Source organism: Phaeoacremonium minimum (assembly GCF_000392275.1).
Source record: "Phaeoacremonium minimum UCRPA7 unplaced genomic scaffold PA7_03_scaffold_496, whole genome shotgun sequence".
NCBI lineage: Eukaryota > Fungi > Ascomycota > Sordariomycetes > Togniniales > Togniniaceae > Phaeoacremonium > Phaeoacremonium minimum.
In genome coordinates, this window is record NW_006921398.1 from 195,321 (window position 1) to 218,767 (window position 23,447).

At 48.1% G+C, this 23,447-nt stretch overlaps 5 protein-coding genes across 5 annotated transcripts; 2 read left to right on the forward strand and 3 right to left on the reverse strand.

Moving 5' to 3' along the window:
• Window positions 1-1,827: 1,827 nt before the first annotated feature.
• Window positions 1,828-3,876, reverse strand: UCRPA7_6798 (putative arylsulfotransferase-like protein; the record flags this gene model as incomplete). The annotated part of the gene is made up of 4 exons (XM_007919334.1): window positions 1,828-2,023; window positions 2,101-2,414; window positions 2,483-3,103; window positions 3,196-3,876. 4 exons carry the CDS (start codon window positions 3,874-3,876, stop codon window positions 1,828-1,830), a joined length of 1,812 nt encoding a protein of 603 aa, XP_007917525.1.
• Window positions 3,877-8,705: 4,829 nt separating this feature from the next.
• Window positions 8,706-10,975, reverse strand: UCRPA7_6799 (putative catechol o-methyltransferase protein; the record flags this gene model as incomplete). Its single annotated transcript, XM_007919335.1, has 6 exons — window positions 8,706-8,735; window positions 8,785-9,450; window positions 9,511-9,596; window positions 9,651-9,763; window positions 10,372-10,447; window positions 10,513-10,975. The coding sequence occupies 6 exons, from the start codon at window positions 10,973-10,975 to the stop codon at window positions 8,706-8,708; spliced, it is 1,434 nt and encodes a 477-aa protein (XP_007917526.1).
• A 5,210-nt stretch (window positions 10,976-16,185) lies between these two features.
• Window positions 16,186-17,121, forward strand: UCRPA7_6800 (putative chitinase 3 protein; the record flags this gene model as incomplete). Its single annotated transcript, XM_007919336.1, has 1 exon — window positions 16,186-17,121. One exon carries the CDS (start codon window positions 16,186-16,188, stop codon window positions 17,119-17,121), a length of 936 nt encoding a protein of 311 aa, XP_007917527.1.
• Window positions 17,122-17,570: 449 nt separating this feature from the next.
• UCRPA7_6801 (hypothetical protein) lies at window positions 17,571-18,466 on the reverse strand (the record flags this gene model as incomplete). Its single annotated transcript, XM_007919337.1, has 4 exons — window positions 17,571-17,760; window positions 17,816-18,017; window positions 18,179-18,227; window positions 18,281-18,466. The coding sequence occupies 4 exons, from the start codon at window positions 18,464-18,466 to the stop codon at window positions 17,571-17,573; spliced, it is 627 nt and encodes a 208-aa protein (XP_007917528.1).
• A 2,275-nt stretch (window positions 18,467-20,741) lies between these two features.
• UCRPA7_6802 (hypothetical protein) lies at window positions 20,742-22,880 on the forward strand (the record flags this gene model as incomplete). Its single annotated transcript, XM_007919338.1, has 1 exon — window positions 20,742-22,880. The coding sequence occupies one exon, from the start codon at window positions 20,742-20,744 to the stop codon at window positions 22,878-22,880; it is 2,139 nt and encodes a 712-aa protein (XP_007917529.1).
• Between the last annotated feature and the right edge of the window lie 567 nt (window positions 22,881-23,447).

A 23,447-nucleotide genomic window follows, 5' to 3' on the forward strand; every position in this document is an offset into this window, starting at 1 on the left:
CTCTAACGACAGCTTGGCACTTGACTTATTTAAATATGAGTCCTTGAAGTGGGAGGGCATTGCTAAACGGCATATTGACCTGATCCTTGATGTATGCCGGTCATTCGTGGAAGACTTATTCGATCACATAGTAGGGGCAGATCCAACTACCAAAAATGCAATCATTATCGATAGGGTCAATCCGTTTTTCAATCAATGCAGCATTGATTTGCGTGCAAATTGGAGGAGTTGATGTTTCACTATAAGAATGGCCCGGCTTTGCCAAGGGAAGCAGAATTTTTAGAGAGATTAGGCTCGAAAGCCAGAACTCGACTCATCAGCCAAGTCACAAACCTTCTTAGACCCATGTTATCTCAAATGAGCGGAAGAAGTATCTCGGAAGAGATGATAAATGATGCTCTAAGGAGAGTTCCAGAGACCGAGGTAACGAGCTTTGGCGTGGAAAGAGTAATTGACATTATGGAAGTATATTATGAGGTAAGACTAGATACCATATATTAAAGGCCGTCTAACCTTTGTAGATGTCATTACGGACCTTCATTGAGAACGTCATTATAATTGCACTGGAAAACTGCTTGGTGCAGAAGATTCCAGATATTTTCACAACCCGTGATGTCGCGGGATTTGATCCCGAGAAGTTAGAGGCACTCGCTGCGGAGTCTACGGACATTCAAGAGGAACGTAAGAAGCTCGATAGGGATCTAGCCATTCTAAATCGAGCACTTGAGCTATGCAGAACGCATAGACCACGCGAGCAAATCGGTAAGATCTCAAATGAAAGACGTTCATTGCATGCTGATTCGAGTCTTGTAGGTTTGGCTCACAGTCTGGTACCAATGGATACAACGCCATCAGCGACTCTTACGCCCAGAACAGGTATGAGTATGCCTAAGCACTCCAATTCTGGCGATAACACTAATTAAATTCGCAAATGGCGATAGATCCGCCGAACGGGTTCATATTGAGTGATACCATAGTTCCAGTCATATCTACGCCTAGAAACGATGTGACAGATTCACACCCTAGAAGCCAAGGGGTTGCTGTGATCCCCAGCGATTCGTCAATAATACAGCCCACTCCACTGTCATCTTCAATCATCCCTACCAACACATCGGGACCCAATAATTTCAATCAAACTCATGTCTATAACGGATCCACATCTTATATCGCTCCTCCCTCATTTCCAAACACTTCAGCTACCATTGGGTCTTCTACTCTAAACGCACCAAGCTATAATACCTCAATTCCGGCCAATACTGCGCCTTCAACCTTGGCACCTGCAGCCACAGGGGTTCCAATTCCACAAGCTCCAAATAGTGGGTATGCAGGCACACAGACGTACAATACAACCGGTTGGACCCCGAGCGTGGGATTGTCCAACCCGGCCCCAGCTTCAGTTGGGTGAGTTCAGCCAAACACCCTTCCTCAAGGCCCTGCTTTCACTGTACCAATACGGAGTAGACAGGCCTATTACACTACAACTACTACACCAGGGACATATTAACCTATAGTGAGTGACTAGGAGTAATGAAAACTAGGAACTGACTCTCGCTAACTGGGCCATGGTCACAACGAAGCTATACTTTTGGAAGAAAGATGAGCCAAGATGTTTCCGCTCAAAGAAAGTCTTGGGCTCAATGCCGGCACCGGAGCATCAACCTTATATTCATTAGTGCTTTGGATAGATGTCAGGGTTCTACTTTACAGTACTTAGATCGATGAGGGGCTAGATAGATTGACTAGAACATATAAAACATGTAAAGGAGCAAGAAAATAAATTGAAGTTCATATATGCATTTGCTACATATAATGTTTTACGGGATGTGTTTAATATGTCTTAGATAACTTGCATTGGCGGCCTTTGTTTTCGTATTGGCTTGAACCGTCAGAGTCCGTCGTGTCCTGCGATGTGCGAGCGAAAGCGTTTCCCAGCTCAAACTCGTCTGACTCAAGGAGACCTTGAGCATCTTCGCCTATTCTTGCTTGCTTCTGGGTTCGTTGGCGCCAACAAATTATAAGAGCACTAGACATAAATTGTGTTAAATCAGGGAACGGCAAAAGCGAGCAACGGAACGGAGAAAAATACAATAGAATGCTTACCTTATCAAAGCAACGCAAACTGCGCCTATGCCAGCAAAAGTAACCCCAAGCATCTCGATCGAGATACCGGAGCCAATGCCAGAGCTGGTGGTGACACGGGTGATGTTATAGTCAATGTGGAAGAGCTCTCCCGTCGACGTATTGACAGCAGGCGTGAAGCCGAGCACATGTCCATGGGTGTCTACAGCTGCTATGAGCCCATATGAACTGATCTTGCCGTTTGGCACATAAAACTCCGTCTCAAAGCCCGTGCGAGGTGACTGCGCAACAACATTGGCAACACCATCAAGGTCATCCTTGCTGTCTGAGGACAACTAGAGGTAGCGCATTAATTAGCATATGGATTGAAAATAAGTATGAAAGACCTAGGGAGTCGGCATACAAGAACATAGCGATCGACTTTGGTAGCACCATTCCAGGAGACATAGATCAGTTTGCCGGTATCGTTGGCGCTGCAGGAGATGTTAGGGCCCCAGGTTGGGTCGCCTTCCCAATCCCCTTTCCAGGCCCGATATGCAATGACATTCACAATGCCATGCTCCATGGCTAAGACCTGGCCCCGCTGAAAGTCCATGACGAGCTCACCATCGGCCGAATATTCGGTGAACATAGGGTTTTGTCCCCAGGCAACCAGTACGTTCCCGTTTGATGTCCTTTGTACTCCACCACGAGATGCAGACACAAGGCCCTGGGGGTGGTACCATTCGTTGATCATCCAGGCTGTCTTCGCATCTGGGTCATAACCAATTTCTAGTCCACGGGAACACTGACCGGACTTGCAATACCCATTATCGAGTCGGTGGTTATCAAAAAGGGTAAACCGATTCTTGCCGGTCATACGGGGCTGATGCTGGTAATGAAACTCTGCTGAGCCGTTCTTGCTGATGTCGGTGAACTGATTCTTTTTTCCCCACATAACCCAAATGACCTCCGACGTCGTACCATCAACCAGTATGACTGTACTCAGATGGCGGTAGCTGATCAGAAAGTTACCCTCAGGTGTCTAAGATTGCATAAGTCAGCACAGCACGCTCGACTTTCCGCGGAAACGTATCCTGCCTTTTGAACACTATTCATATGGCAAAAGTCCCATACACCTTCGCCATGGTACTCCCACACGCTGTCAGTAATGTCGAAGAAATCTAGCGTTGCAAATTGGAATAGCAGCTCATCCGTAACGGGATCGATCTCTTGCAGCAGGCAGTTCGCGACACTTCTACCGCTTTTGGGTCCGCCAACTGGGGAAAGATCCACCTCCACCGCAGGACAGGCAATCAGTATCACGGTGCCATTGTCTGTCAATGTAGCCTCGTGAGAGTCAGGTTTAACGCCTGCATATTCGCCTTTCGTTGTGACAACATACATCTCTTCGTAACTTTGGCTGTAGATCCGGACCGCATCACCCACGAAAACGCCCAAAACACGTTGGCCGTGAAGTTCCCATCCCTGAGTCGCCTGTGCAAAGCCCGGGAATCTTTGGTCTGCCCACACAAGACTCAAATCTTTAGACGACACTATACTAGGACCCCAGGCGCCATAACTGCCTGCCATGAACATATACGGGTCCTTCGTGTCGACTTTCTCTTCATTAAATGTGTTGACCTGATAGACTGGTGCCAGGATCGGAGACGAGTGGAAGGTCTGCCTGGGCTCCCGGCCCAGGGCGCCATCTTGATACGATGCTAAATCGGTATAGAAGGATTTGTCGGCGTTAACGAGGGTGCGCAGAATAGAAGCGATGAAAAAGGTCGACAGAACATATATAAGGAGTGCCATTGTGCCTTCCGAGGCCGACGATGGCTGCCATGACGAACAAAACGGCGGAACTGACGTGACTGATAATGTCAATGTCTTTGATGGAAGGACCACGCATTGGCTCCATATTATTCTTGCTGTTCAGTTTGAACATTACGCGTCTCTTTCCATTTTAGACTGTGTATTTTCGCGCTCCATTTTTTTGATTTACGTCTCCCGGCAATAAAGAGCCGACCTCCTGGTCCGTGCCGCCACATGGCGTACACAAGAACATGTTCTACCACCATTCGACACAATGCAACAGTAGATTGCAGTCAGACGAGGGAAATGTCCTAAAATTTGTCTATAAAATCGAATTCCATACTTGCCAATACAATATACACCACCAATGTGTGTCCAGGTCAAGTGATGAAGTTGACGCGAGTCAGAACAGCGGCCCTAAATCTGGATTTCAACGCGGGCCACCTAAAATGAGTGTTGCTATTTATGCTGTGGTTTTTGGACCCCACAAATAGCGATTTTCTGTAACGCACCATAGCTAAAAGTAACTCGTTTGACGAGACGATTTGGAGCTCCTATGAACGTTCGATTTGCTGATGAGTTTAGTTCAATTTTGAGAAATGTCATCAGTCAATAGAAATATAGTCTGCAACATTAATCAAGACCAAGTTTGGCCCAAAAAGAAACGGACTTCCCAAGGTAAAACACACGAGTCTATCGTGCTGTAGATCTTTGCTTACACTACAGGTAGCTTGCTAGAATTGCCGTTCAAGAAAAGTCCGGTGTGACGTGTCACGGAGGAGTCCGCTTCGCACGAACTGTCGCATGGATGAAAGGAGTGCACGCTGTCAGATAGGAGGTAAGCCTTTAAGTCTCAATAGTACCAATCGTACTGAAATTTGGGATCTAGTGGCGCCGTAGTAATTTGAAATACAAAGAGGCAGTGATCGGTGACACTCAACTCCCGACGTGATCATGTGGCAAAAGTAGACATATTCGTATCTAACAGCATATGATTCACTCCAAGTCTTATATAGATCATATATCTAACATAAATGTAGTCACGATATTCAGAAGCACTCCTAATTTATCAGCACCAGCTTCCCATGCTTGCAGTCTCTTCGCATTTAGCGAAACCTCAGGGTGCTTTTTGGCTGCAACAAGCTCCCCCAGCGTGCTGATGGGGTTATCTGCGTTGTGAAGAGCACTCTCTTCTTTCCATTCCTCCTGACTACGAGCTTCCCATAATACTTTGCTAGAGGCGAGCGGAAGGTGTTGATAGTGAAGATAGGAGGGACAGGCAGTACCAAATTGTGCTGACGCAACATGACAGATGACAAACCATAGGCATACAATACTGTACGAGGTTAGTAGAGAGGACTGGTTGTTCAGTATTTTGAGCATACCGTCTTCGCGATTCTGCAACTAGCCAATCATCCCATGTTGGGCTCGGCATCATTCTTTCGGTGTTCGAGAAACAAGAAACCCCATCAGGACTCTTAAGTTTAAAACATAGTGTCTGGAAAGTTAGCCCCCAACTTGAACCGTTAGGATAATGTCGATCAAAACGGGACGTACCCAAAAAGTGCCCATCAGACTAAAGCCTGTTTCAGATCTATCTAAATTCTGGTCCATGATGATGACCATGATCAAGTAGATAACCATTGCTTGAATGGCTGCGGACAGTTCTACCGCCGTCATATTATCCAACTAGAAAACATTAGTAGATGATACGTCGAAAAGAGTTGAGCTCATCCTGGTGTACATCTTTGTGAAAGCGGCTTGTTTCAGCCGAAAGACACTTGAAAAGATAGTGTCGTGTTTCTTCGCTTCGGTTCACGAAAAGTTGCGAAATGCTCATACAGTTCACAATATTCTCCGGAAGGCCCCTACGCCACTGGGTTTGGATGAAGGGCGGGAAAGTCTGTCGTCGCAGCATCATGTGAGGAAAAGCAGCTATGATGTCGACTATGAGAACGGAGGCATGTTTGGTCTGTGGATTGCCATGTCGCAGATGCATCATTGTTGAATTATCTCCTGAGATACCATCTTGAGGATTTGAAATGGGCCGCAAAATTACTGAAGGTATCGTTTGGCCAACGTGCTGGATCGTTGTCGCATCACCGCTGCCATCGACATGTCTCACACTATTGCTGGAGAGGCTGGTTGCGTTTAGGCCTAGGTTGAACGAGGGAAAGATGTCCGTTTGGATTCTAGGTACACTGGCTAGAAATTGGTCAGGTGTTGCACCGCTCGCCCAGTCGAGCGTGTCTGGGCTGTCCAATACAGCCAAGCCTCCTAAGAAGCTAGCATGGGAAGATTCCGTCTGTAGTATTTGAGGCTCTTGCGGTACGGTACCTCGTGTCTCGCAGCTATATGTGCATTGCAGGCTCTTTGACTTGCAACGACTGCATTTTGGCCTAGTGGAGCTGCATTTCGTCTTGGATGACTTACAGGCAACGCATGACCCCAGCCGGCTTTCCCGCTTCTTTTGAGTACGACGGCAGTAATAAATGTGCCTGTTATAGGTAGTCTCTGTGGTCTAAGTCAATCTAGGATATCCTCTCATCTACGCATTGCGAATATGGAGTCGGCACCTTGGGTATACGCCTTCCGACAGTGCGGACAGAAGTCGAGGAATTGCAAGAGAGCCGGGGCGGGCTTGTCTCCTGATTCGTCCATCATCAAACAACTCGGCAATCGCTCAACTCAATGTCTTGTTGGTCATTTGTGAAAAAAACGACTGCGAACACGTCTGGAATAGGACATTAGCCCTGAGACACTAAACTATTGGTGTGAATTACACTGGTCTACCCAATTACCCATTGCGAAAGTATCTATGTTCCGACACTTCCGTATATTAGTCAGGTACGCCAAGCATTGCGCTTTCTCTTCTTGCTTAGTGGCTTCCTTTCGACGTCGTATTGTGGACGATCTCAGCACTACTGGCAAATTTTGCCGACAACAAAACATCACTGCACGAGACACAATCGTCTTAAGTTTGTCTAATTGTCGCTAATATCTAGGCAGTCATGTAGCCGAAATAGCTGTGTAGATAGATCCTGCTCCGTTGTCTTGAAGGTCATTTGCACGCTATGTTTAATACTAATTTGACTACCAAATTTGCCGACAATGCAGCGAATCCAAATTACATCCTTCTTACAAATCCGGCGAACATGAAAATAACAGGGCTAGGAGAATACTTAGAGATAAAAGCATCATGCCCACCACCTTCATGTATAAGTAATGAAGTCTATTCAGGGTTGTTTCACTCAGTGTTCACAAACAATATCGTCAGAATCATTCTATTTCCATTGAGCCCAAACGATCTTTCGGTCTCCCGTCACCAACATGTTGTGCTCCTTGTTACTCCTCACCATGGGCAGCTCTGCATTTGCTACAGAGTGCGCTAAACCGGTGCCCTACGAGATCTCGGTGGACCCCAAGTTGATTGAAGAGGCAAAAACAAAAGCGAAACTTTATAGGCCTTCTGTAAATTTGAACGATGGCACTAGCGAAACATGGATCGAAGGGCCTCCAGCCGAGAACATCACTGCCTTGGCAAACTACTGGGCTGAAGACTTTGATTGGTTTAAATTTCAAGACGAACTCAACGCCAACCATAGTCACTACTACGTAACAGTTCCCGGCGGCCTGGGCTACGACCATCCAGTTCCCCTGCACTTTGTTCACGAACGATCCGCTAGAGTCGATGCCATACCACTTCTTATGCTTCACGGATGGCCATCTACACACTATGAATGGGCTCAAGTCATCAAACCTCTTGTATCGCCTGAAAATAACGATACAGTAGCATTCCATGTCGTGGCACCGGATTTTCCTGGCTTTGGTTTCAGCCCAGCAGCATTATTTGAAGGATTTGGGCCCCGCCAGGCTGGAAAGGTTTTTGGAAATCTAATGCGCACACTCGGATATACGAAGTATGGTATTGCTACGACCGACGCGGGGTGGTACGTCGGCCTGTGGATGGTAAATGATGAAGTAGAGCACCTCATTGGCCACTTCACGGACTTCTGGTTATCACAGCCTAATGCCACGGACCTCGAGCGTTTAGCAAACAATGAGACCGACCCAGTCGAGAACCGTTATATTTCTTCGTTGCAGGCTTTCGATAACGACTTTTCCGCCTACATGGCCATTCAGAGTCAAAGCCCACTAAAGGTCGGACAAGCCATGACAGATAGTCCAGTTGGATATGCTGGCTGGATATGGCATCATATGCAATTTTGTAGTGACGGTTATGCCTACTCCTTTTACGAGGTCATAACCCGAACGATGCTACTTTGGATTCCTGGTGCATATGGAAACATCAGAGTATACAGAGAGTGGACCAAGGTACGATACTACAGAACCATCTCTTGAAACAACGCATAGCTAACGCCAGGTTTTGCAACACAGCCTGAGAATGTAGCATTCATAAAATCAGATGTTCCAACTGGAGTGGCCGAATGGGGCTTCAAGAATGGACTGTTTAAGGACATTGCGGACTTTTCCCTTGTAGTAAGTCTTATTCATTGCCATTATATCATCTCTCACTACTCCTGACAGTTACTAAATTAAATTAGCCCCGAGCCTGGGTCGAGCGTCTCTGCAGCAATTTAAAGTTTTTCGTCACCCGTGACTTTGGTGGCCATTTTCCAGCGGAGAAGAATTCAGATCTCTATGTTCTAGATCTACAGACCTTTTTTGGTGGCTTAGAGGAGTAAGACTTGGGAAGTGCAGGGATGCCAACAATTTAAACTATCGCTTCGGTTCGAGTTCATTTTGGGAACTTTGTTCTATTCGTACTACCTCCTCGAATAAATCACTTGGTCTATACCGCTTCTTGCTTAAACGACGGTCGAGATTGCAAGTTGATCCTGATTTGATCAGTAACTTCGTTTTGGATAACAGCTCATGACAACTCACTGGGCCCCATGGTGTTGTGAAGTCTTGTGTAGTTGTCTCGTATCTCCAGCTTTCGCTGGAGTGGTCGGCAGTACCTTTAGTAACGTATGCTAGATAATCCGGTGCTCCCGGGTAGACAACATTGTCTGCCACAATGATCGAGCCCTTCTTAAACACGCCTAGCTGCTCGGATAGCTTGAGATCGGGCAAATATGCGCTCTGCCAATGGTCCACAAGTGCAAAATCGACTTCGCCTTTCTTTAACCCACCGTCGCGCATCAGCCGTTCGAGCGAGTCTCCCGCTGTGGCCACATGGACTTCGACAACATCCTTTAAGCCGGTGAGTTCTGCAAAGCTGGTCGTAATTGCAGCGTTGATAGGATTCATCTCCAAGCTGATATACCGGACTGAATGACCCTTATTGAGATCGCGCAGTGCGGCCGCCAAAGCCACGGCGGAGTAGCCGACATATGCACCAAACTCTACGAAGACCTTGGATCCAGGAGTGGTCTTGGACATGACATCTATAATATAGTCGCGCTTCTGCGGGCCGATAATCATGAGAGGAGTGTTGGCCCCGGCATACCTATCTATAGCATCAACCAGCGCAGTCGGATTACCGCGGATCTGGTCCACATTTTTGCTGTCATAGATATGCTTCAATACACCAATCTCCCTCGAGCCGTTCTGTTTCTCATATTAGCATGCCTTGTCGTTTAGCATGTAATGACATGCGAGTGAGCTTACACCAAGGATTGCTTCACCCGTAGACATGATGCGTTCTCCGACAAGCGAAGATAGAAGTCTTAGATATGTAAAGGGACTAGTGGCAACTGCCCGGAAAATAGTGCTAGGAGGCATAGTAGAATCCAAACTTTAATGATCACTGTGTTGATTGTGCAGGAATATTTCAGTGCTTTTCAATTGCTCGCAGAGGCAGAACGCCGAGATGACCTCGGCCGGAACCTTGCCATAAGTAGAAATATCGGAACCCCGACGCCTACATGCTTATGTCCGTGAGCGTCTCAAACGTTCCATTCAAAGTCATTTTCTACTCGCGCATGTCAAAGCCGGCTTCTTTTGCTTTATTATTTTGAGACTCGCTCTTCCGAGATTTGTTGATCAAAATCCGAGCTGAGTATCGGCACATCCTGTTCGAAGCGCAGATAATGTTTTGGTACGACCTCTATTCATTACTGGGAAATTTTATCTGCGTAACATGAACACAACGTTCTGATAATCCTATATTATTCGATCGGTGATAGTAGAGAAATTATTATGAAGTCATATATCGTTTTATAATCTGTAACCCAAATCAAGAATTGATCCTTCTGTGGCTTAAAACCCAGGTTTGCGCGGATAGAGGAAGGCTATGGTCTCTTTGGAGTTCTTCTCATTAACACACTTCGGTGGATGCCTGGTGGCAAAGGCCCAGCCAATGCAACTGCAGAATGAGTTCCCCAGTCTTGCCCTTCTTTGACCGTTGCTTTAAAGGCCGCAATGTCAAGGTCTTGTACGTCAACATCTTCAAAGTCAAAACGTCTATATAATGGATATCCAGCCGGAGAAGCCTCAAGCCATCCCACAAGGCCCTCTCTGTCCATGTACTCCGCGCCCCAACGGAGTAGTGCGCTTGCGGCTCCCAGGCGACCTCGCGAGGGGTTGCTGGCAAGAGTACCGAGGACTGATCAGAAGGTTAGCTACTCCTCCAGTTCTTGATCAATGATCAAGTAGAGTCTTTCGACTTACACAAGCCTGGGTCGCCCTTGGCCCATTTTTGTCTCATTTTCTTCAAACCCCCTATGAAGAGATTGAACACCTCTACGTCTGTGCCCTCTCCGAGGCTCTCAACTGTCTCAGCCTTATCAACATTCCACTCCTCCTCAGGCCTGGATTCCGGGTAAAGCATCCATCTCGTATAAGCCACTATCTCAGGATCTGCATCATCGCCATCATCAGGGAGTAACTCTGCCACCATCACGATAGTCTCGCCAGCTTGCTTTGGCTTGTTGCCGGTGTCTTTCTTTTCGTCAGACTTTGGGAAAAACGTAGCTGCGAACTTTTGTTTTGCATCTTTGGTCACGCCGCCCGGGTACATGAGCTCGTTCATTACGTTAGGGCCAAACGCCGCGAAATGAATATCCACGATGGTGTTGACATCACTAGGGATTGCATCGCGTGTGCGGATGCGGGGTTTCTTCACTTCGGCCATTGCGGCTGAGACACTGAGCAGCGACACTGAACTTGAAGAGGCAAAGAATTAAGTATTTAAAACATCCCTTAAGGGGACACTGCTGCCAGCTCTAAGGTCCAAGAACAGGAGTCTATCTAGCCCAGAAATTTATTTCTAGGCGCCTTCAATTTTGCCTTGCCCCGTTGTGGAGCCCGGGGGGCCGGCTTGATACCTGTCCGTAATGAGTCACTCTCCGGCGGCGCGCGACAATTAGAATGGTCCGCGCGGCATTCCGCTAGTGCTGCAAATTCGGCAGGAGGTTTCGTAGCGGCCAGCGTAACATGACGCGACTGCGTTCCATGCGTGCTAAGGCGCATGGATTAGCTCGCTCACAACTTTACTCTGAGAGACACTGTGCGTCCCGCAATGGGCCCGCTCTCATGGTCGTCATGTTCCTGAGAAATATCCATCCATTGACGCCTTAACAAAATCCCCTGTTCGTCCAATCACTGTAACCGCGTTTTCGAGCACATCCAAGGTCAAAACTTCGATCGTCGATTTGTCGTCACGTGTAAGTACCATTTGATCTTTGTTGTTGCCTCTCCTCGAGTCGATCGCGCCAACTCTCGATCTGAAGCCTCCAAACGCGTCGGTGAATGATAGAAGAAAGGCTGTGAGGTCTGCAAGGACGACCTTCTTGTCCGCATATCCCTCAAAGTCTGTCGCCCGATGCTTGATGAATGCCTCTGGATCAAATCCATCTTGGCCGTCATAGCTTTCATTCGGCGATACAAGATTGATCGGATCTATGCGCAGGTGGAATGCGATGGATCTGTACGCGACTGTGCTAGACAGCTGCTGGAGGTTTTTGAGGTCATACTCCACCTTCTTCGTGGTATCTGTTGGAATCAAGACAAATTTTGCGAGCTTCTCGTGGTTTCTAAACACATAATCCGCAGCTTGAGGGTGTAAAGCGAAATTGTATGGGTTTCCCAAAATGTTCAGTTTTGGGTCAAAGGTGCCCTACAAAGGTTTAGTACTGGGTCATTTCGTCATGAAATAGATCAACTTACACCTTGTTGATAGACTCGAATTTTCTGCCCGATTCCTTCGTCGCGTTCCAAGAGTCTTTGTAGAACACTGAGAGATGCCCCACCAAAGAAAGTAACATCATCGTGTCGTCTTATCGTCTCTCTGAGTATATCGATATCAAGAAACCTGATAGGGTCCTCGGCGTGCTGCTTCAATTTCCTTTCTATGGCGTCCTGATACCATAACCTCAGCTTTCGTCTCCTCTTGTCCAAAGGAAATGTCATGATTGATTGGTAAGCCTCGAGCTCTTTTCTTGTGCGAGCTACAAGCTCCTCGTGATGGTGCATGTGAAGGTTGATAGGACTTTGCAGCTCAAGGAGGCATTCCTTATCAATAAATACGCCAAATGAGCGTTTACACCTCTCTTTCATGACGGTAAGATAATCTAGCGTCATCAAGCGAGTATGAAGAATTGAGTCTTCCTCCGGGCCATTGCTTGGTTTTATGGCGAATGCGAGCTGTTTTGAAGTGTTAGCTTCTATGACTAATCTGCAATGAGGTGGAAAATGTACTTACTAGAGTGTAATCTTCATCGCTGAGTCCCGGAACCTTATCAAGGGCATCAGGCGGCAAGCTGCCGCGGAGAATGGTCGTCATGGGAGGATCAGGCAGAGATGGAAAATGTTTCCTGAGCAAGGCAGCACATGCCCCAATCTGCTTCCCAGTCATCGCCAAGCCTAGCGAGTCGTGGCGGGGTTCGGCAATGTAGATGGCTTCAATGTCGGGGTTCATCTCCATGGCCCAGGCCCACGCCTCGGCTGCAGCCTCGTTATCTGAATCTGTAAAGTCGTTCAAAAAGATGGCCAGCCTCCTGGGCTTGAAGCCATGTTTGCTGATTTGAGACCCCATCGTGAACCTTGATTGCGCTCTGGTTTTCGACCTCGTCTGGCGCATCTTTCGCCAGGTCTTCATCACCGTTGATGAAAAATAACGGTTGTCTCCTCTATCTAATGGCCGTGCGCCGGCACTCTGCGGTGTTTGGAATGATGCCTTGCGAGAGCCTAGAGGCGCTTGTTGTTGCTGCGGACGAGGCTTAGTAGACCCCGCGGCACGGAAAAACAAAGCACCCACGTGACTGCATCTTGTAGTGAGATGAATAGCTTGTTGCACTCAGTGCATGCAGGTTTCACAGTGAGTTTATATATACACCATAGATAAAGACATATACACATGTGATTTAATGACGAGAAGCTCAACAAAGAACTTATGCACGAAATAATCAGCATAAAAAAGAAGTCGTAGACCAATACTCTTTTTTTCTTTCAGATTTAGAGGACAAAGAGTATTGCCCCGAGTAAAATGACGCGCCCAGCTTGTTAGCGTCACTCTTAAAGTTTTGGAAAGCCGGGCACGAAACAGCATCCAACGCTACTTCACCGGAGGTTTGTACCGGAATTCAACCAAGTTTCTCTTTACACTCACAATATCAGAGATTACTCGTGTAAACTCGACTTCAGAACACAAGCTATCAAATCCCATTGTATAATAGATGCGATCGTTTAGTATGTCATCAACTTGCCAAGCACTTTGCAAAGAAATGTTACGGGAGGTGGAGATCCTATAGTTCAAGTTTCACGGTTTTTTCATTCCAGGAATCGGGGAAAGTCTTGCAAACTATGCAACCTAAGGATATATGACGAAAGTAATTTAAAAGATTGACAATGCCACTATACTGAGTCATTCTCCTCAGATGCCTCTAGACAATTCGCGTAATCGATATCCGAACTATTGAGCGTCTCACAGCCGGGAGTATCGACTAGATAATGTGATGTTGTCTCTTACCTAGAGGCAGCCCCGGCAGCCTCTATCATCTCCCATTGGCCGTCACAAATGATGATTGCAGCAGGCATCTTCAATGCACGCCAAAACTCGAGGGCATTAACTCCTAATTTTCGGCCCATGTAAAGTGAAAGAACCCTGCCGTGGGTAACAACCGTTATATCGCTTGTGGAGGAGTCTTCCCATCGCTGTAACCCAGCAGCGAAGCGCTCGACCGCCGCGTCAGCTGTTTCGTCGCCGAATACTAGCTCATGAGGAGATCTGGTGAATAATCTTATGATATCAGTCTCAAAGTCCTTCGAGTTTCGGAAGTCGGTGTGCTGCCTGCCATGTTCAGAAAAGTTGGCATCCACGACCACAGGTGCGCTTGAGTCTAGGCAGGTAGCTAAAATTTCGGCGGTTTGGAGTGCTTTTGTCTCAGAACTGCTCATAATGTCATAAACAAGGGCCCCTCTGGTCTTTATTTCTTGCGCAAGGGCAGTCGCAGCATCACCAACGGCCTCGGATAAGTCCAATGAGCTGGGGCTTCCTTCTCGTCAATCACTGGTCTCCCGTGACAAACCAGAATAATTCGCCTATTCCGAGGATTTGGATTTTCAACTTCGTCCATCGACGGTATTGTAGGTTGGTTCATCAGACAGAGAGCTTGACCGCAATTTTGAGAGGGAAGGGGAACAATCGAAAGACGCAAGGCTGCGAATAGCATCCTATTATATTCAGCAGTGCAACCCCGCAGGCAATAATTACAACTACGTTATAGCTTCATTTCGCCGAGTGACTCGTTCATCTCCTATACGACATTCTGGCCCTGCCATTCTCCTCTATCCACTGCATATAGCTCAGGTCACCTTAGAGAATCAGGAAACGATTAAGAATCGGTTATATATATATATATTGATGACTGAATTGCTCCCCGTATATCTACTATTAGCCCCCTCAATCTACATCGGTTAAGAAATAGCCTCCTACAAGACAAGGTGCTTCTCCTAGTCAGAATGGAGTGACTTTGATAAATGCTGAATAATTATTGCCTAAACCCTTTGGAAAGTTATTATAGTGAAGAAGTCCAAACTAAGATACCTCTTCTTTCTGAGTTCTGTGCAATCGGTGAAATGAGCTATCCTCATGAAGTTTCTTTACACTGTTCGGGTGATTGATCGAAATCTTTGTTTAAGACATCTTGGGTGTTAGGCTGCGCACAAGTAAATTCATCCTTTGCCCAGTGTCAAGTCAGCTAATAGACCTTATCGATAGAAACGCGGGGGGGATTAATAATTTCACATTGTTTGATCTCAAGCCCTGCTACGTTACTTGTGCCTCTTAGCTTGACAACCGCTTATGTTTAAAGCTTCGTAAAACGTTTTTGGACCTCACACATCAATCAAATGAATCCGGAAAACACACAGTGGAGCTTTAAGGGGAAGGTCAGTTGTATTCGTTACTGAAGAGGTAGCCCCATAGGGTAAGCTGGAAGTCATACCTGTTATCATCTTGCTGGTAAAAGAGCTTGGCTCCTTCCGGACACGGCATAGTTATGGTAGTGCACGCTGTCAGGCGTGCATTTGCCTACGGCGATGTCCCCCACGAAGCCAGTCATTCCTGGCTTTGAAGACAAGCACATGTGAAGTTAAGTTACATCGACTCAATCCCATTCAGAAAACATGTCTGTGCGGGCGCATCAGCCGATCGTAGATTTCCTAATCGGCGAATTTCAGGGTCCAGCGGCGGAAACCGCATAAAGTTGCAGTACCTCCTCAACGGCGATGAGCTTCAAGGTACTTCCCCTACCAAGCTGTATTGGACACCATTGATGCAGGCAGTTATCACCAAGCATTATAAGCATATCAAGTCCAAGGTTCGGCAGGGAAATCCAGTCCTACATGACACCACCGGTATGGGCGATATACCCCAGATGCCAGATTGGAAGACATGCCATTATAGGATGGTCAGGTTGCGAATAGCGCCGAGATCAATTAGTCAAGATCCGCTATTACTTCAAGCTCTGCAATGCCCTGCCTGCCCGATTTCTCTCCACAGTGGTCCAATGATACCCACGTATGCGGAAGGTTCACCTCAATAGGTAACCATACCTTGGGGGGAACATCCACAAGGTCTCTTAAGACTCGCATAATTCCCACGAGGATGAACAATATGGCACGTTTTAACTTCATTTCAAGTAAAAAACTTTAATTCTTGATCGAAGATCTGAAAAGCCTTAGATAGTAAGGATGCATCTACGCTTTTTGTGTTTGATATCTCTTCTGTCGTCCTTGTCCCTAGCTCGGCCCGTTTACGATGTAAGCACCAGAGCAGAGGACCTTCCTCGTCTGATCATCTACTATCAGACGACCCATGATTCCTCGGGGAACCCCATTTCGATGCTGCCGCTCGTCACAGAAAAGGGCATTGCACTTACCCATCTCATTGTCTGCTCATTCCATATTAATCTCAATTCCGAGATTCATCTGAATGACTACCCGCCAGGTGATACTCACTTCAACACTGTCTGGGCCGAAGCCAAAGTCCTCAAGGATGCCGATGTCAAAATCATGGGCATGGTCGGCGGAGCTGCGGCAGGCTCATTCAGCACGAGTACGCTTGATGGCAATGACACCGCATTCGAGCACTACTACGGACAGCTGCGTGATGTGATCATCGACTTTGGGCTGCAAGGCATGGATCTTGACGTAGAGCAGAGCATGAGCCAAGCTGGTATTACTCGCCTTGTTGACCGACTCTTTGAGGATTTTGGCCAGGATTTCATCATCACCCTCGCACCAGTGGCGTCCGCTCTCCGGAACGGTGGAAACTTGAGCGGTTTCGACTACGAAGACTTGGAAGCGGCCGTTGGTGTTGCCATTGACTTCTACAACGCGCAGTTCTACAATGGTTTCGGAAGCATGACGAATACAGCAGCGTTTGATTCCGTAATATCGAATGGATGGAGCCCGCAGAAGATTGTCGTAGGCCAGATCACGACGCCGGCGAACGGTGGGCAATATGTTCCGTTCGATACTCTGAACACGACAATCACGCAACTGCGGGCCAAGTACGGCGAAATCGGTGGAATCATGGGTTGGGAGTACTTCAATAGTGAGCCAGGCGGCACTTCCGAGCCGTGGGAATGGGCTCAAGAAATGACCAAGATCTTGCGGCCGAACGACAGCGTCAATCTAACCATCACGGTAGACAAAGCTAAGGCTCTCGAGGCTGCGTGGAGAAGCAGTGTCATTAGTACCGAGTCCCAAGGTCTAAATGTCGAAAATGTTCAGGAGAAACCAGGTGTTGACTACATGGCAATGATTAACGCATAAACATATCATTGTGAGCTTATATCGCAAGCAGAATGCCACTTAAAATGGATACAGCTGCAACAGGTAGAGTTGAAGGAAGCTACTATTTAAAATGTCATGTAACGATATCAATTCATGGCAGCCTATTATCATACTTTTCTTGTTAGCTATATGGCACGTATGCTTCTACTAGTCATTAGCCTGTTACTCGTATAGCAACTGATGAGAAGTGATGGTCATGAACATGATGTTGAATCGTTAGAAATTATTCCATTATAACGCCCAATGTATTCATGTGTACCGCTTGTGAAAAAGACTCGCAGATATAACGACTTAGTCCTTCAGATGCGAATGTTGTCCCATTTATATGGTCTCACACTTCCTCATATATAATTCTGTCCGTAAGACTGATCAAGAACCTTAAGTCCAATTATCAAAGCCAATCCTCACAAATACCGCGGTCAAAGCAATTACTGGCTTGGGTACTGTTGCTGATAGGTCGGTTGCTGGTTATATTCCTGAGGGTAGCTTTGCTGATTGACAGGGGCATCTTGCTTGTAAACTTGTCCGAGCTCAGCCTGGTTCTGGCTAGGGGCAGAGCCCTCGGGATCCGCAAGACACGCGCGGATGAAGAAGACAAGGTTTACGATAGACAGGACCCTGGATTGACTCTGTTAATGACCTATTCAACTAAGCTTGAACAATGTGCACTTACCACACCACAGCTCCCAAGCCAGCACAGGCAGCCATTGAGCCACCTTCGCCCTTGAACGGGCCATCGCAATAGCCGTAGGAGCATACATAGGATAGCCAAAACGCTGCAACGGATGCGGCCCAGGCCCAAGCAGACAGCCAGAAGATTATGCCGAGAATGTAGCCAATGAGGGCAGCGATACGATAGTAGTAGCGAGGAGCCCCTAATTCAAGCCACATGATTAGTCTCTATACCAGGGGCTCAAGAGAGAACACTATGAAGGGGAAAGGATCATGAGGTCATGTCGAGACCATGCCATGGTGGTACATGTCCGTGGCTATCACATGTCTTCCCATTTACAAAGACTAGGTGGAGAATACTTACAAATTTCAACAGCGATGATAGCACCAAAAACGATGAAAGTCTTGATGGTCTGTTCACCAGTGTCAGTTCCTGTTTCTCCAAACACGCCTCAGATTCACATACGACGAAGATGAGGAAGCCAGGTGCGCCCGCATAGCCGTAGGTGTACCATCCACTAAACAGCGAGACCGCGTAGGCGGCGAGCGCCAGGATGATGAGGGAGAGCACGAGAATGGCGATTTTGATGTATAGAATCCACTTGGGGAGAGTGGGAGGAACTCCCTTCTGCATGAGGCCTTTTGCGCCCATTTTGATTATTCGCAATGGTGGAAAACGGTGACGATCAGAAAGAGAAGCGGAAGAGGAGATCGATATAGCAGGGGTCACTTATCGACCAAACACTTCAGGTTCATGTGGAACAAAGCGGGAAAGTCACTGTCTTTTATCATCGTCTAGGACTCTCAACGAAACTAGGAGGCGCCCTCCAGACTTCTCAACTTTTGTCCTTGGCACGGGAACTCGGCTTGAGAGGCTTGATACGCCACAATATATTGGCGCCATCATGCCTAACATAAAGGCCATATCCCTCGAGGAGACAGTTGAGTTTACAGGGCTAAGGCAGGCACTTGCCTGCATGCACCCTAGCCGCTGCGGCACGGTTCTTTCTTATTTGCACGAGCGGCTGTCACTAGCGAAATCCGATATAAAGGCTGAGCTAGGGGACAAAGGTCGCTGGCCGCAAGCAGAGGTTGACATGCCAGAAGGAAGTCCCGAGGGCTGAAAAGGACTAAGATACGGTTTGCACCTTGCCCCTGGAGCCGTGGTCAGCTCTTCCGAAGGTTCTCTGGGCAAGATGAGCTGAGGCCATGGCTGCAGACGGCCCTTGTGACCAGCATGGAAGGCGCTTTTAGAGGATATCATGATTGGGTAGGGGCTTTGAGAAAGATGCACTTCTCCGCCCATGGGCTGAAGGGCGGCCTTGGCAGCCACCACGCAGCAAGGATACGTCCCTGTCTACTGCATAGTATATGAGACCTCACGCCGGAGGAGATATCCGACACCGCAGAAATGCAGTGGAAATTGAGAACCATGGGCAAAAAATAGCATGAGGCACTGGAGACCCCGAGATTGCTACATACTCAAGACACGTGAGCATTGGCAAATGAAGTGATTTCATGCTTTACCTACCTGTCCAGTAGACCAGAGTGGACAGTACAGTCGCGTTCAGTGATCGCCGCTAAAAAAAAAAAGAACGGTAAATTTGAATTGGAGACATCGCTTAGATATGCCAAACGAGGCCTCCATGCCCACCAACCGGTTTCAACACCTTTCCCATCTCAAGCGAAGCTCGAATACCTAAATTCAACGGCGCGCGACGCTTGCTGTCTCCCTAAAGAATTAGGATTTGCCAAGGTGAAGTGGCAGTGTTGCGCTTGTCAAGAGCGCGGAATGAGAGCGCGCAAACCCAAAACATACTGCGTAGACCTAGCAAACTAGTAGACGCCACAAACCCCGCACTAAGCTGCGTTGGAGATAGCTGTAGGCTGATTCAGTAGGCTGAGCTCCCTCAGCTTGACGCTTTGTGAATAGCATCATGTCAATCTCCCATAAAGGAAAGCAGCTGATATGTTTGTGTCGGTGACATGTTGTAGAGGTAGTGCACATGAGCTTCGGAATCGGCAATAAGTAGGAACATGTGATAACTCTGGTGGAAGGAAGGCGGCATGTCACTCAGCAGGGTCGAGAGAGCTTGTCTCAACTTGTAAAGTGCTAACGCTTCTCTTTGATATGCCATCTTTTCATGACTGTAAATGCTACGGCACTGCTAAAGAGTGCCACAGATTACGGAGCTTCAAAAAAAAAAAAGTATGATAGTACAACTGATGACGCCATGTGTGCAATACTTATGAAGCCCAGCCAATCTTTGCGTCTCAATGGACCAATACTACTACGGAAAAGAATACCTAGGGTGCAAGTACTGGATGGCTCCATGAGGCGAGTCTCATCACACAACTTTACTGCATCAACATGGTTTTCTTAGATGCTGATCTCTCGATCAACGTCATCCTCACTGCCGGATCTGATTGCGATATTCATGGCGAACTACCTAGGTAGCTAGGGACGCAATTCCGATTGGGCTCCTTATCTTAATCCAGAAAGAGACATGAACTTCATTGTGGACCACTTACACTCTATGCCCCGTAGAAGCCTAGGACTGCAGGCAGGATGAGTCAACATCGAATTCACCAAGTTGGGAAGATATAGGTAACTATTCCCAGCTGGCAGGCGCTTCCAGGCAACACAGCCCAGCCAAGACTCGTGGCGCCGCACTAACGCCCAATGCCGCTGGTCTTCTCGAGTTGGCACAAAACGGCGTCTTCAGCTTCCAGGCTACCAACCCCACAGGCCCCCTTTTTACCCCTTCCGGCCATCGTCGACCTCCAACTCCAACCGCGCGGATGGGCGGAAGCCACGATTATTTTAACTCTCTCTTGCTCTCGCCATCTATCTGGGCAGCTTCAACGACTGCATGAAAAGGCAATTGGCATCCCAATCTCTTACAAGCTTTCGCCGCAAGAAGCCAATGTTCAATCGCATTCTACAGGCAGTAGGAATGGCGTCTATTCCGTCTCACACGAAGCCAAGGAAGGGCTCTAAGGAGTCCGAGTTCGACAACTCCGGAGATGGGCCCCTCCTCGTCCCTGGATTCAACGGCATCATCGTGAATCGCGAGCTGGAGGGGCGGAATGTGCGCTTCACTCATGGCGTCAACGAATGGGGTGCGGATCGCCTGACCGTCCGCGAAGTGGCCATGCTCCAGCTGATGGACGCCATCACCGACAAGCCGAGCTGGCATGTCAAGATCTTCAATGAGGAGATTGTCAAGAAGTGGCACGATGAGGCCACTGCCAAGCCACTCATCAGCGAGAAGGCGTGGGAGTGGGTCGTCGCTGAGCTCCGCGACAAGGCCCGTGACTTTGAGAAGACGGGCAAGGTCTTCACCTACGACACCGGCAGCAGAATCGTCAAGGCTGACTCGGTTGTCACTGAGGAACTCCGGGAAGAACTTATTGGGGGTGTCAAGTCGCTTCTGGAAGTTCCCGAGGACCAGAAAGACTACCATCCCGGGTCCAACAACCAGGTGCTCAATCTGGTTCACCCCTCGCTCTTTCCACTTGTGTATGGCAGGTCACGGGTGTTGTCCAAGGGCGGCCGTACAGACATCAAGGATGTTGTTGCGTCTTGCGGTCTGGGCCAGGTGGCGGAGGTGACTGGGCCTGAGTCGCAGACCTGGTCACGTCGTTTCCAATGGCTTCCATGCGAAGTGGCCTTTTCCGGAGAGAAAGGGACCACTGACGTTGAGATCACGTCATATATCAACAACCTGCACCCTGCCAAGCATCAAGGTCTCTATCATACCATTGAGAAGCTTCTCAAGCTCTCGATCCCCCTGTGGAATGACGTTCTCATCAAAGATAACCACGGCCGCACACCTCTGCGCATCGAGACCTTTGGCGGTGAGGTAGAACCTGAGTCACCGGAGTGGGTCGAGTCAGTACACTTGCCAAAGAGTGTCAAGGATAAGGATTTCCCAGAGTTCTTCGAGAAGGTGCGAGCGTATCTATCCCTTCCTGATCGTCCAGGTTATGTCGCAGATCCCGACGACGAAGATGAAGATGAGGACTCAGACGAGGACCAAGACGACAACGAGGAGGTAGACTTGGAGGCTCAGAGCAGCGATGAACGGACTCAGGCTGAACAAGTGGGTGACCAACTTCTACGTCGATTGACGAGGATGAGCGAGGATCCAAACACAAACAAATACGAGTTCATCGGGACTATCCATGAAGTAATCGACCGTAAGTGGAAGCGCATTCGACAAATTGTTCATCCTGAGCCTGGAACCGCCGTGACCTACGAGCAATGGAAGCAGGGTCTGCAGGCCTCTATCGTCCCTAAATCGGAGTGGTCTCGGACAGAGGAGGAGAAGACTAAGCAATTCCAACAATTCCGTTTCTACGATGTTAACATTCACGATGATTTCCGCGAGTCCGGGCTTCAGATTATTGTTAAACTGGCGTCGATTGAACTCACTCCAGAAAGACCAGATTATGAAGGTGGTAACTGGCATGTCGAGGGCATGCAAAACGAGCACATCGTCGCCACGGCCATCTACTATTATGATGTGGACAACGTCACGGACGCCCGGTTGGCTTTCCGCCAAGAGGCGAAACTGGATGACATGAGCCTCGTCTACGAACAAGACGAGCACGAGCCCCTTGAAGTTGTCTTCGGCACAAACAGCATGCGCGACGAGCCCGCAGTCCAGGAGCTTGGCAGCGTCACTACACCGCAGGGGCGTCTTCTAGCGTTCCCCAATACCCTCCAGCACCGCGTCGGCAACTTCAGTCTTGCCGACAAGACGAAGCCCGGCCATCGTCGTTTCATCGTGCTCTGGCTTGTGGATCCTCATTACCGGGTCTGCTCAACAAGAAACGTGCCGATACAGAGACATGACTGGTGGGCTGAAGAGAGGCTGGACACGTTCGACTTTGGCAAGTTGCCTGCGGAGATGGTGAACATGGTCAGAGATAATGTCGAGGATTGGCCGATGGGCTTGGAAGAAGCGAAGAAGCTTCGACTCGACCTGATGCAAGAAAGGACTCGCATGACAAGTGCAGTGGAACAGGGGTTTGAAGAGTACAATCTGTGCGAGCATTGAGAGGGCAACACTGTAGAGGTGACACTCTACTGAAATCTTGAAAACTGTATTTATTTTGGCTCATCTAAGCCATGACTTTGGCAGAAAATATTCTTGTTTTTGCTCCCAGTCATAACAAAGTGATTCTAAATGCTCGACTCTGTGTAATCGAATCTGCACTGCTGGTGAAGAAGATCGTCCCCGAACCTCACTTGATTACAGAACCAAAACCAACAACATGCACAATTAGCATATCTCTCTCCAGATTTTTGGAATATGACATTATCACTATTAGAGAACTCATAAGTCCATCCTATGCTTGACAAGCAATTTTGAATCACCAAATACAGACAGATCATCCTAAACCTATGCATAACAGCATTAACGCCATGGGCCCTTTTCTCAAGCCAACACTGTGAGGAGAGCTACAAGCCCAGTAGCCCAGGCGCTGCCGTACATGAGATAGCGCACCTTGTGCAGCCGATTCCAGCGCTCAATCAGACTGGTAGCATCCTTCTCCTCCGCCTCGGTCAGCACCTCTCGCGCGTCCAAAGTCTTGAGCGCCTTGTTGGTCGGTTGAATAGTCAA